The 14443-nt window shown below is 45.1% G+C and overlaps 1 protein-coding gene across 1 annotated transcript in view; it reads left to right on the forward strand.

The window, feature by feature from the left end:
* The first annotated feature begins 857 nt into the window (after nt 1-857).
* Nucleotides 858-14443, forward strand: part of LOC141146195 (uncharacterized) — a 43393-nt gene continuing 29807 nt past the window's right edge. The window contains exon 1 of the mRNA XM_073632924.1: nt 858-894. Coding sequence (XP_073489025.1) covers nt 873-894 — 22 coding nt within the window. The 5' untranslated portion in view covers nt 858-872. The remainder of the gene's footprint in view (nt 895-14443) is intronic.

A 14443-nucleotide genomic window follows, 5' to 3' on the forward strand; every position in this document is an offset into this window, starting at 1 on the left:
GGGAACAGAGTTCCCTGATTTTGGGTAAAAAATTGGTAGGAATTTTTTGTGTTGGAAAAAGTGATGAAACATTGGACCCAACACCCATAGATGTGATGGGTCCAATGCAGGGCTACATGCATGGTGCCGGACGCATGCGCCGGACGCATGGATTCAAATGGGGTTTTTTTCTTTGGAAGCACATGATTAGAGCCCAAGGCTCTAATTGGCTTCAAAAAAAGGTGGGCTCGGGGAGCAGAGCCCACCCAGTTGTGTGACAATAGCAAATTAATATTCGCTATTGTCTTCCTGATTCTCCTCCCGGCTAATCACAAAGCAGGTCTTGAGACCCAATTGGCCAGTAAGTCTTAGGACCCACTTCCTGTTTGGCTGGGAGAGGAAGCCCCAGAGCTTGGAAGAGTCAGGAAGCAGCCCGGCCAGCGGTCCTCTCCAGCCGGGACTTGGCTCCCTCTTCCATGGAGGGCTCACTCGCAACCACATCCAGCATTTCCCGGCTCGGACAGTGGAGGGAGGAGATCAGAGTGTCATCCCGGGACTCGTCATCTGCCCCCTAAGGTAAGGAGGCCTCAGATCGCCATCTGTTTGTCTGTCCGTCTACCGCGCGCGGGGGGTGGCGTTGGTTTGCCACACCCCCCCCCAAAGTATTGAGCACCAGCCGCCTCTACTGATAGTGATTGCAGTGTTTGTATTGTACTCTTTGCATTTACTATTCATGAAGAGAGAAGTACAAATTTAGTGTTATTTGTAAGAAGAACAGATGCTGAATTTTCTGCTGACAGATGTTTGAACAAACAGAAAGTGAAAGAGGGTGAAGAGTATATAAGAGAGAGGAGCCAGGACTCTTAACAGATAACAGACACGACACAGAGACCATGGCTGGTGCTCCAGGGACAGGTATGACTACATGTTATTATAACCAGGGGGGATTGTAGGGGGAAATTATGGGAGAGTCTTTATTAGTCACATTGTTGGTGGGAAGAGGGGTTTCCTCTTTATTTGGGTCCAATAAGAAATTTGTAACATTTTATATCCTGAGTAACTAAATCATTTTTTTGATGTTCGTGTTCAACAATTCAGCTTTCTAAGCCTCCATTCACATGGGAAATTTACTGATACATGCTGCTGGGTTTGGCACTTGTGAGCGGATGGCTGCAGCCGCTTATCCCGTACAATGCAATGACAGGCTGTCAGTGGCTGCCGCCTGCAGTGATTGGGTGGTAGTGGGGTTAACAGGGACAGTGGGGTGGATAGATGAGTAGTGGGGTTAGGTAGTGGGGGATGCTAAGATGGGTGATTTAGGGGGATTTGTGTAGGGAGAGGGAATGATGAAGGTTTGTGCTCAAAGAGGGGATTTGGGGGGATTTTGCTGGGAGGTGGGGATTTGAAGGGGGGATGTGTACTAGGAGGGGAGATTTTAGGGGTAGAGGATAGGAGGGGTGAATTTTTTTTGATGGGGGGCATTTGAGCTGGGGGGATTTGGGGAATGGGGGGCAAAAATTTGTGCTGAGAGAGGGGATTTCAGTAGGGGGTGGATTTGTACTGGGAAGCAAGCAGATTAGTGCTCAGTGTTTTTGTGGGGGGATTTTTGCCAATATATAATGCTCAGACATAATCTGGGGGGGGGGGGTGGGTGAAGTTTGGCATGTTTGTCTTGGGCTCTAGATGACCTTGTCCCCGCACTGTGGAGGAGGGATAGGCTTCCCTGAACAGATGAGTTTTCTGGGATCACCTAAAGGTGGGAAGAGTAGGAGATAGCCGGATAGATTGGGGTAGGGAGTTCCAGAGGATAGGAGAGGCTCTGGAAAAGTCCTAGAGGCAAGCAAGAGAGGAGGTGAGGAGGGATATACAGAGCAGGAGGTCTTGGGAGGAACAGTGAGAACGGTTTGGGTGATATTTTGAAATGAGTTTGTGATGTGGCTAGGGGCAGAGTTTTGGGGGGCTTTGTAAGTTGTTAGTATTTAGAATTGTATTGGTTGGGCAAGCAGGAGCCAGTGGAGGGATTGGCAGAGAGTGGTGGAGGACACTGAGTGGTTGGTAAGGTTGATGAGTCTGGCAGCAGCATTTATGATGGACTGAAGGGGGGATAGTCTGAGCAGAGGTCGGCAAACAAGGAGGGAGTTGCAATGATCAATGTGAGCGTTAACAAGGGAGTGAATTTGCCTTTTGGGGTCATTGGTTGGGAAAGGGCAAGGGGGTAAGGGTCCTGTATTGGGGGGAGGCTGGGCTGGGAAACTCTACTGGGTGTCTGTACTGAGAAGGTTCTGTATTGAAGGAATGGGCTGAGAGGGGGAGTCTTTACTGAGACGGTGGGCTGGGAAGTGGGGGTCTGTACTGAGAGGGTGGGCTGGGAAGCGGGGGTCTGTACTGAGAGGGTGGGCTGGGAAGCGGGGGTCTGTACTGAGAGGGTGGGCTGGGAAGAGGGGGTCTGTACTGAGAGGGTTGGCTGGGAAACGGGGGTCTGTACTGAGAGGGTGGGCTGGGAAGAAGGGGTCTGTACTGAGAGGGTGGGCTGGGAATCGGGGGTCTGTACTGAGAGGGTGGGCTGGGAAGCGGGGGTCTGTACTGAGAGGGTTGGCTGGAAAACGGGGGTCTGTACTGAGAGGGTGGGCTGGGAAGAAGGGGTCTGTACTGAGAGGGTGGGCTGGGAAGCGGGGGCTGTACTGAGAGGGTGGGCTGGGAAGAGGGGGTCTGTACTGAGAGGGTTGGTTGGGAAGAGGGGGTCGGTACTGAGAGGTTGGCTGGGAAGCGGGGGTCTGTACTGAGAGGGTGGGCTGGGAAGAAGGGGTCTGTACTGAGAGGGTGGGCTGGGAAGCGGGGGCTGTACTGAGAGGGTGGGCTGGGAAGCGGGGGTCTGTACTGAGTGGGTTGGCTGGGAAGCGGGGTTCTGTACTGAGAGGGTGGGCTGGGAAGAAGGGGTCTGTACTGAGAGGGTGGGCTGGGAAGCGGGGGTCTGTACTCACAGGGTGGGCTGGGAAGAAGGGGTCTGTACTGAGAGGGTGGGCTGGGAAGCGGGGGTCTGTACTGAGAGGGTGGGCTGGCAAGCGGGGGTCTGTACTGAGAGGGTGGGCTGGGAAGCGGGGGTCTGTACTGAGAGGGTGGGCTGGCAAGTGGGGGTCTGTACTGAGAGGGTGGGGTGGGAAGAAGGTGTCTGTTCTGAGAGGGTGGGCTGGGAAGCGGGGGTCTGTACTGAGAGGGTGGGCTGGGAAGCGGGGGTCTGTATTGAGAAGGTGGGTTTGAAGGGGGTCTTCTCTGAGAGGGGTTTAGGGATGTGGGGAAAAATCCGTACTGGGTGGGGAATTGGGGCAGTTGGGGGAGATCTGTGCATTAGGCGATATGGGCTTGGGGTTTTATTTTAACCACAAATAGAGCTTTCTTTTGGTGGTATTTGATCAAATCTGCGGTTTTTATTTTGTGCGCTATAAACAAAAAAAGAGCGACAATTTTGAAAAAAAAAACCAATATTTTTTACTTTTTGCTATAAAATATCAAATAATAAAATGTAAAAAAATCTAATTTCTTCATCAGTTTAGGCCAGTACGTATTCTGCTACATGTTTTTTGATAAAAAAAATCAAAAAGTATATATTGATTGGTTTGCGCAAAAAAGTTACCACGTCTACAAACTATGGGATATAGTTATGGAATTCTGTATTTATTTGTTTACTAGTAATGGCGGCGATCTGCGACTTATAGTGGGACTTCGGTATTGCGGAGAACGGATCGGACACTCACTGACACTTTTTGGGGACCAGTGAGACGAATACAGTGATCGGTGCTAAAAATATGCACTGTCACTGTACTAATCAAACTGTCTGGAAAGGGGTTTAACATCAGGGGCGATCAAAGAGTTAAATGTGTTCCTAGCCAGTGCTTTACTAAACTGTGGGAGAGGTGCTTTTACTAAGGAAAGGCAGAGATCCGTGTTCCTGCCTATCAGGATCAAAGTCTTCCCCGCTGACAGAACGGAAATCTGCCTGGTTTACAAAGGCAGACTGTCGTTCTGCCTGTATATAGAATAATCGGCGGGTGGCGGCGGACATCGAGTCCGCGGTACCCGCTATTGGCTCCAACCAGGGCTGTTGTTAGAAATCATGGGGTCCCGTACAACCTACCGAACAGTCCCCCCAATCCGGGAAATATCAAATTGCTAAAATGCCATGGTCGCAATGGTATGCTTTGCGAATAGCAATTTTACATTGTGAAGACCGCACTGCAGCTGTGAGCCAAGTGTTTGAACACAATGGGGGGGTTTGATAGGTGGTGCTGCCTGCCCAACTCTGCAGCCGGCATTAAGTAAAGCATTGCAGCCATGGTATGTATACAGCCCTGTCAGGATATATTAGGATTTGGATTGCAGTCAATCCACGGCTCAGCTGCCCATGTGCAAGAACTGAACAAAAAAGATCCGGATGGCCGCAATCCAATGAACAACGATTCTTTATATTGTAACGATAAATCCACACAGCAAGGATAAAACCAATAACGCGTTTCGCAGTATTATAGCAGGTACTTAATCATGGCTAAGCTTTAAAAGAATAGCAAAGACATATATATATGCAAGCAAAACCATAATCTAGTATAATTAGATATCGTGTGCGCCCCCTACAGGTGACACGGCGCTCTGAGTTGATGTTAAAGTAAATCAGCTGGACTTTCCCTTCCCATGAACACAAAACAATGAACCCTAAGGCTCGGTTCACACTGGGGCGACTTGGGATCCGACTTGTACGCCTTCAAGTCGCCCCAAGTCGCCCCAGAAATAGTTTCAATGGGAGTGAACGCTAGCATCTTAATAGACGCTACTCAAGTCGCTCCGACTTCAGAGCGTACTCCCTGTACTACTTTGATCCGACTTGGTAGGCGACCTGTACCATAGAAATCAATGGAAGTCGCCTCCAAGTCGGATCTCTCTGTAAAGTCAAGCGACTTTGCAGGGAAAACCCCTCCCTCCCCCCCTCCCTCCCCCCCTCCCTCCCAGAGAGCTGATTGGCCACAGGCGAAGTCGCCTGTCATGGAGGCGACTTCAAGTCGCCTTGTAATTTGCTGAAGTTGCACTGAAGTCGCGCTGAAGCCGCGTTGAAGTCGCGGTACAAAGTCGCGCTGAAGTCGTGTTGCCCCAGTGTGAACCGACCCTTAGAAAAGGGATATGTGAAACAAACCTAGAAGAATACATGAAAGACCAAAAATCTTTTACGGTAATGCATGTATAACATAAGGAAAAACTTGGACTAGCGGAAAACGTCTCACCCAGGAGATTTTCTTAAAAACCAAAGTTGTTCTAAAAGAAAAAAAAAAAAACACACTTTCCATAGACAGATGTATACATATATGTATATGTGCTTTGATAAAACGCCTACGGAGTTCTCTCACAGAAAGACCTGTGCGTGCCTGCCATTCAAATTCTTATGTAAAGATGTATAGGAAAAAAGAGAAAATTTATTTTAATAAATGTTGCCCCCCCCGTAGGGAATCAGGACTCACAATATACAGCACAACATAAACAGGTGTTGTTAACCCCCATAGCAAAGAAACCAAATGTATGCAGACCAAAAATTTCAACACAATTTAGTGTAGGTATGCAGTCTACCGCCTACGGACATCCAAAACACCTTTCAGATGCACATGTTATAACAAGGGCACTGGAAGGAATAAGAAAAAAGAAAAAGACAAAGTGAACAGAAAAGATAAACATAATATTTCCAAGAACAACCATCAAAGACATATATATATATAGACTTACTTACTGATATTATAAGAGAGTGTTTATCTGCCTGTACCATCCTAGATTTATGTGGCTAAATTGATTTAGTAGATGTTTATGTGTAACCTCACACTGACTATAGGATGTCTATCAGTCGTATGTTGTTGGCTGACAGCAGAATGTTCGCCAATATGGCGGTTAATTTAGATTATCCAAAGCCCGATCTATGCAAAGATTCTTGCTAATGGGGTTAAGACTGAGTCTCGCAGAGCCCCAACATGAGGAGGCACTTTATCACCAAGTCTTGTTACCAGTGAATGTTTCAGTAGACATTGGCTGCAGTTTAAGGGTACATTCAGATGTGGACACAACGGTTGCCCTTGCTGTCCCCACATTCTCAGAGGAGACACAGTTCAAGCAACTGCTACCGATAAACGGTCAAAGATCACCACATTCGTTAACTGTAACACTAGGTATCTTGTCTACATCGTTACGTGTCAATCATGTCATGCACAATACGTTGGGCGCACTACACGCAGATTGCGTGATCGCCTGTACCATCATTTATATGACATTCTGAAAGGACAGACTGCTGGTTGGAAGCTAAACAGTGGGGACCTTGAGTGGAGAGTGTGAACAAGTCTTGCTTTTTGACTGCTGGTGATTGCTGGGTTGCATTTTTAGGTTATTTTTGGGGCTTTTCCTTGTAGCATTTTAACACCTTTTTCTGACACTTTTTAAACAGCTTTTTTTTCCTTTGCTTCTTTCAGCCCACTAATTAAGGGGAGTGGTTAATTGGTCACAGGTGCTTGAGGCCTATATAACCTTCTGTAGAACTCATTGTGAGCCTGCTCATTTTTAAGTCTGCTGGAACTCAGTCCAAGTGGAACTGGTTTAAGTGGTGAGTTAAAACCAGAGTTAGTGGAACTGGTCTAAGTGGTGATTTAAAACCAGAGTTAGTGGAACTGGTCTAAGTGGTGAGTTAAAACCTGAGTTAGTGGAACTGGTCTAAGTGGTGAGTTAAAACCAGAGTTTAGAACAGGAGGTTAGAACAGGGGTCATAGTACCTGTGTAGTGTGAGTACCTGAGTGTTGTCTGAGTAGTGTGTGGATCATAAGTACTTGTGTACTTGTGTATTGCGGGTGCACGTAGTTCTGCATGTAGTTCTGCGAGTGCACGTAGTTCTGCATGTAGTTCTGTGAGTGCACATAGTTCTGCGAGTGGTCTACGAGTGCACGTAGCTCTGCGAGTGGTCTACGAGTGCATGTAGTTCTGCACATAGGTCTGCGAGTGCACGTAGTTCTGCACGTAGGTCTGCGAGTGCACGTAGTTCTGCGAGTACACGTAGGTCTGCGAGTGGTCTGCAAGTGCACGTAGGTCTGTGAGTGCACGTAGTTCTGCGTGTGCACGTAGTTCTGCACGTAGGTCTGCGAGTGCACGTAGCTCTGCGAGTGGTCTACGAGTGCATGTAGTTCTGCACATAGGTCTGCGAGTGCACGTAGTTCTGCACGTAGGTCTGCGAGTGCACGTAGTTCTGCGAGTACACGTAGGTCTGCGAGTGGTCTGCAAGTGCACGTAGGTCTGCGAGTGCACGTAGTTCTGCGTGTGCACGTAGTTCTGCACGTAGGTCTGCGAGTGCACGTAGATCTATGAGTGGTCTACGAGTGCACATAGGTCTACGAGTGGTCTACGAGTGCACATAGGTCTGCGAGTGCACGTAGTTCTGCAAGTGCACGTAGTTCTGCGAGTGGTCTACGAGTGCACGTAGGTCTGCACGTAGTTCTGCGAGTGCAACGTAGTTCTGGATGTAGGTCTGCGAGAGCACGTAGTTCTGCGAGTGGTCTGTGAGTGCACGTAGTTCTATGAGTGCACGTAGGTCTGCGAGTGCATGTAGTTCTGCAAGTGGTCTGCGAGTGCACGTAGTTCTGCGAGTGCACGTAGGTCTGCACGTAGTTCTGCGAGTGCACGTAGTTCTGCACGTAGGTCTGCGAGTGCACATAGTTCTGCGAGTGCACGTAGTTCTGCGAGTGCACGTAGTTCTGTGAGTACACGTAGGTCTGCGAGTGGTCTGCGAGTGCACGTAGATCTGCGAGTGCACATAGTTCTGCGTGTGCACATAGTTCTGCACGTAGGTCTGCGAGTGCACGTAGGTCTTTGAGTGGTCTACGAGTGCACATAGGTCTATGAGTGGTCTTCGAGTGCACGTAGGTCTGTGAGTGCACGTAGTTCTGCGAGTGCACGTAGTTCTGCGAGTGGTCTATGAGTGCACGTAGATCTGCACGTAGTTCTGCGAGTGCACGTAGTTCTGCACGTAGGTCTGTGAGTGCATGTAGTTCTGCGAGTGGTCTGCGAGTGCATGTAGTTCTGCGAGTGCACATAGGTCTGCGAGTGCAACGTAGTTCTGCAAGTGGTCTGCGAGTGCACGTAGTTCTGCGAGTGCACATAGTTCTGCAAGTGGTCTGCGAGTGCACGTAGTTCTGCGAGTGCACGTAGGTCTGTGAGTGCACGTAGGTCTGCGAGTGCACGTAGTTCTGCAAGTGGTCTGTGAGTGCACGTAGTTCTGCGAGTGCACGTAGTTCTGCAAGTGGTCTGCGAGTGCACGTAGGTCTGCGAGTGCACGTTGGTCTGCGAGTGTACGTAGGTCTGCGAGTGCACGTAGTTCTGCATGTGCACGTAGTTCTGCACGTAGGTCTGCGAGTGCACGTAGGTCTACGAGTGGTCTACGTGTGCACATAGGTCTACGGGTGGTCTACGAGTGCACGTAGGTCTGCGAGTGCACGTTAGGCATGTGCATTTCGTTTCGTTCCGAATCGAAATTCGGACGAATTTTTCATTATTCGGAAATTCGGATGCATCCGAATTTCCGAATTACAAAAGTAAAGAATTTAAACGAATCCGAAAAAAAAAACGAACGAATTCGAAAACATATTCGAATCGAATTCGAAAACATATTCGAATCGAATTCGAAAACATATTCGAATCGAATTCGAAAACATATTCGAAAACATATTCGAATCGAATTCGAAAACATATTCGAATCGAATTCGAAAACATATTCGAATCGAATTCGAAAACATACTCGAATTCGAAAAAAATAGAAAACGTTTTTCTAAAAAAAAACAATAAGATAGAATATAAAATAATAAAGCAATAGAATATATATATATATAAATATATATATATATATATATATATATATATATATATATATATATATATATATATTTTTTTTTTTTTTTTTTTTTTTTTAATTATTCTCTTCTATTGTTTTTTTATGCTTTTCTTTTCTATTATTTTATATTTTATAATAGTCTTTTCAATTCAAATTCAAATTCATTCTATACGAAATTCGAATTTCGGTACATGGCTTCTGAAGTTTGAATTTCGTATAGAATGAATTCGAATTGAAAAGACTATTATAAAATATAAAATAATAGAAAAGAAAAGCATAAAAAAACAATAGAAGAGAATAATAAAAAAAAAAAATTATATATATATATATATATATATATATATATATATATATATATATATATATATATATATATATATATATATATATATAATTTTTTTTTTTTTATATATATAATTTTTTTTTTTTATTATTCTCTTCTATTGTTTTTTTATGCTTTTCTTTTCTATTATTTTATATTTTATAATAGTCTTTTCAATTCAAATTCATTCTATACGAAATTCAAACTTCAGAAACCATGTACCGAAATTCGAATTTCGTATAGAATGAATTCGAATTGAAAAGACTATTACAGAATATATAATATATATATATTATATATTCTGTAATAGTCTTTTCAATTCGAATTCATTCTATACGAAATTCGAATTTCGGTACATGGTTTCTGAAGTTTGAATTTCGTATAGAATGAATTCAAATTTGAATAGAAAAGATAGAAAACAGAATAGAAGAAAATATAATATATATATTATATTTTCTTCTATTCTGTTTTCTATCTTTCCTATTCAAATTCGAATTCATTTTATAAGAAATTCAAATTTCGGAAGATGGTTATATATATATATATATATATATATATATATATATATATATATAATATATATATATAACCATATATATAGTTTACTTTTTCAAATTCAGTTATTGTTTTTTTCAAATGCGGTAGAATTTTTTCAAATTTTATAGTTTTTTTCGAATGTGGTAGAAATTGTTCAAATTTGACAGTTTTTTTTGAATGTGGTAGAATTTTTTCGAATTTGATATTTTTTTCGAATGTAGTAAAATTTTTTTTGAATTTGATAGTTTTTTTTGAATGTGGTAGAATTTTTTCGAATTTGACAGTTTTTTTCGAATGTGGTAGAATTTTTTCGAATTTGACAGTTTTTTTCGAATGTGGTAGAATTTTTTCGAATTTGATAGTTTTTTCGAATGTGTTAGAATTTTTTCGAATTTTATAGTTTTTTTCGAATGTGGTAGAAATTTTTCGAATTTGACAGTTTTTTTTTTCGAATGTGGTAGAATATTTTCGAATTTGATATTTTTTTCAAATGTGTTAGAATTTTTTCGAATTTGACAGTTTTTTTCGAATGTGGTAGAATTTTTTCGAATTTTATAGTTTTTTTCGAATGTGGTAGAAATTTTTCGAATTTGACAGTTTTTTTTCGAATGTGGTAGAATTTTTTCGAATTTGATATTTTTTTCGAATGTAGTAAAATTTTTTTTGAATTTGATAGTTTTTTTTGAATGTGGTAGAATTTTTTCGAATTTGACAGTTTTTTCGAATGTGGTAGAATTTTTTCGAATTTGACAGTTTTTTTCGAATGTGGTAGAATTTTTTCGAATTTGATAGTTTTTTTCGAATTTGTTAGAATTTTTTCGAATTTGATAGTTTTTTCGAATGTGGTAGAATTTTTTCGAATTTGACAGCTTTTTTCGAATGTGTTAGAATTTTTTCGAATTTGATAGTTTTTTTCGAATACGGTCGAATTTTTTCGAATGCGGTCGAATTTTTTCGAATTCGAATACGAAACGAAACAAATTCCGAAAACGAATGTAATGAATGCAACGAATTTAACTAAACGAATTTAGTTAAATAACGAATCGAAACGAAACTAAACTAAACAAATTTTTTCATCCTGCACATGTCTGGTGCACGTAGTTCTGCGAGTGGTCTATGAGTGCACGTAGAGTTAGTCGAACTGGTCTAAGTGGTGAGTTAAAACCAGAGTTAGTGGAACTGGTCTAAGTGGTGAGTTAAAACCTGAGTTAGTGGAACTGGTCTAAGTGGTGAGTTAAAACCAGAGTTTAGAACAGGAGTTTAGAACAGGGGTCATAGTACCTGTGTAGTGTGAGTACCTGAGTGTTGTCTGAGTAGTGTGTGGATCATTAGTACTTGTGTATTATGAGTGCACGTAGTTCTGCGAGTGCACGTAGTTCTGCGAGTGCACGTAGTTCTGCATGTAGTTCTGTGAGTGCACGTAGTTCTGCGAGTGGTCTACGAGTGCACGTAGCTCTGCGAGTGGTCTATGAGTGCATGTAGTTCTGCACGTAGGTCTGCGAGTGCACGTAGTTCTGCACATAGGTCTGCGAGTGCACGTAGGTCTGCGAGTGGTCTGCGAGTGCACGTAGTTCTGCGTGTGCACGTAGTTCTATGAGTGGTCTACGAGTGCACATAGGTCTACGAGTGGTCTACGAGTGCACGTAGGTCTGCGAGTGCACGTAGTTCTGCAAGTGCACATAGTTCTGCGAGTGGTCTACGAGTGCACGTAGGTCTGCACGTAGTTCTGCGAGTGCATGTAGTTCTGGAGGTAGGTCTGCGAGTGCACGTAGTTCTGCGAGTGATCTGCGAGTGCACGTAGTTCTGCAAGTGGTCTGCGAGTGCACGTAGTTCTGCGAGTTCATGTAGGTTTGCGAGTGGTCTGCAAGTGCACGTAGGTCTGCACGTAGTTCTGTGCATAGGTCTGCGAGTGCACGTAGTTCTACGAGTGGTCTGCGAGTGCACGTAGTTCTGCGAGTGCACGTAGTTCTGCAAGTGGTCTGCGAGTGCACGTAGGTCTGTGAGTGCACATAGGTCTGTGAGTGCACGTAGGTCTGTGAGTGCACGTAGGTCTGCGAGTGCACGTAGTTCTGCAAGTGGTCTGTGAGTGCACGTAGTTCTGCAAGTGGTCTGCGAGTGCACGTAGTTCTGCGAGTGCACGTTGGTCTGCGAGTGTACGTAGGTCTGCGAGTGCACGTAGTTCTGCATGTGCACGTAGTTCTGCGCGTAGGTCTGCGAGTGCACGTAGGTCTACGAGTGGTCTACGTGTGCACATAGGTCTACGAGTGGTCTACGAGTGCACGTAGGTCTGCGAGTGCACGTAGTTCTGCGAGTGGTCTATGAGTGCACGTAGAGTTAGTGGAACTGGTCTAAGTGGTGAGTTAAAACCTGAGTTAGTGGAACTGGTCTAAGTGGTGAGTTAAAACCAGCGTTTAGAACAGGAGGTTAGAACAGGGGTCATAGTACCTGTGCAGTGTGAGTACCTGAGTGTTGTCTGAGTAGTGTGTGGATCATTAGTACTTGTGTATTACGAGTGCACGTAGTTCTGCACGTAGTTCTGCGAGTGCACGTAGTTCTGCATGTAGGTCTGTGAGTGCACGTAGGTCTTTGAGTGGTCTATGAGTGCACATAGGTCTATGAGTGGTCTACGAGTGCACGTAGGTCTGCGAGTGCACGTAGGTCTGCGAGTGCATGTAGTTCTGCGAGTGGTCTATGAGTGCACGTAGATCTGCACGTAGTTCTGCGAGTGCACGTAGTTCTGCGCAAAGGTCTGTGAGTGCACGTAGTTCTGCAAGTGGTCTGCGAGTGCATGTAGTTCTGCAAGTGGCCTGCGAGTTTACGTAGTTCTGCAAGTGGCCTGCGAGTGCACGTAGTTCTGCGAGTGCACGTAGGTCTGCGAGTGCACGTAGTTCTGCAAGTGGTCTGTGAGTGTACGTAGTTCTGCGATTGCACGTAGTTCTGCAAGTGGTCTGCGAGTGCACGTAGTTCTGCGAGTGCACGTAGTTCTGCGAGTGCACGTAGTTCTGCGAGTGTACGTAGGTCTGCGAGTGCACGTAGTTCTGCATGTGCACGTAGTTCTGCACGTAGGTCTGCGAGTGCACGTAGGTCTACAAGTGGTCTACGTGTGCACATAGGTCTACGAGTGGTCTATGAGTGCACGTAGGTCTGCGAGTGCACGTAGTTCTGCGAGTGGTCTATGAGTGCACGTAGGTCTGCGAGTGCACGTAGTTCTGCAAGTGGTCTATGAGTGCACGTAGAGTTAGTGGAACTGGTCTAAGTGGTGAGTTAAAACCTGAGTTAGTGGAACTGGTCTAAGTGGTGAGTTAAAACCTGAGTTAGTGGAACTGGTCTAAGTGGTGAGTTAAAACCAGAGTTTAGAACAGGAGGTTAGAACAGGGGTCATAGTACCTGTGTAGTGTGAGTACCTGAGTGCACGTAGTTCTGCATGTGCACGTAGTTCTGCACGTAGGTCTGCGAGTGCACGTAGGTCTACGAGTGGTCTACGTGTGCACATAGGTCTACGAGTGGTCTACGAGTGCACGTAGGTCTGCGAGTGCACGTAGTTCTGCGAGTGGTCTATGAGTGCACGTAGAGTTAGTGGAACTGGTCTAAGTGGTGAGTTAAAACCTGAGTTAGTGGAACTGGTCTAAGTGGTGAGTTAAAACCAGCGTTTAGAACAGGAGGTTAGAACAGGGGTCATAGTACCTGTGCAGTGTGAGTACCTGAGTGTTGTCTGAGTAGTGTGTGGATCATTAGTACTTGTGTATTACGAGTGCACGTAGTTCTGCACGTAGTTCTGCGAGTGCACGTAGTTCTGCATGTAGGTCTGTGAGTGCACGTAGGTCTTTGAGTGGTCTATGAGTGCACATAGGTCTATGAGTGGTCTACGAGTGCACGTAGGTCTGCGAGTGCATGTAGTTCTGCGAGTGGTCTATGAGTGCACGTAGATCTGCACGTAGTTCTGCGAGTGCACGTAGTTCTGCGCAAAGGTCTGTGAGTGCACGTAGTTCTGCGAGTGGTCTGCGAGTGCACGTAGTTCTGCAAGTGGTCTGCGAGTGCATGTAGTTCTGCAAGTGGCCTGCGAGTTTACGTAGTTCTGCAAGTGGCCTGCGAGTGCACGTAGTTCTGCGAGTGCACGTAGGTCTGCGAGTGCACGTAGTTCTGCAAGTGGTCTGTGAGTGCACGTAGGTCTGCGAGTGCACGTAGTTCTGCAAGTGGTCTGTGAGTGTACGTAGTTCTGCGATTGCACGTAGTTCTGCAAGTGGTCTGCGAGTGCACGTAGTTCTGCGAGTGTACGTAGGTCTGCGAGTGCACGTAGTTCTGCATGTGCACGTAGGTCTACAAGTGGTCTACGTGTGCACATAGGTCTACGAGTGGTCTATGAGTGCACGTAGGTCTGCGAGTGCACGTAGTTCTGCGAGTGGTCTATGAGTGCACGTAGGTCTGCGAGTGCACGTAGTTCTGCAAGTGGTCTATGAGTGCACGTAGAGTTAGTGGAACTGGTCTAAGTGGTGAGTTAAAACCAGAGTTAGTGGAACTGGTCTAAGTGGTGAGTTAAAACCAGAGTTTAGAACAGGAGGTTAGAACAGGGGTCATAGTACCTGTGTAGTGTGAGTACCTGAGTGTTGTCTGAGTAGTGTATGGATCATTAGTACTTGTGTATTACGAGTGCACGTAGTTCTTCGAGTGCACGTAGTTCTGCATGTAGTTCTGTGAGTGCACGTAGTTCTGCG

This window comes from Aquarana catesbeiana, linkage group LG05 (assembly GCF_042186555.1).
Source record: "Aquarana catesbeiana isolate 2022-GZ linkage group LG05, ASM4218655v1, whole genome shotgun sequence".
Classification (NCBI taxonomy): domain Eukaryota; kingdom Metazoa; phylum Chordata; class Amphibia; order Anura; family Ranidae; genus Aquarana; species Aquarana catesbeiana.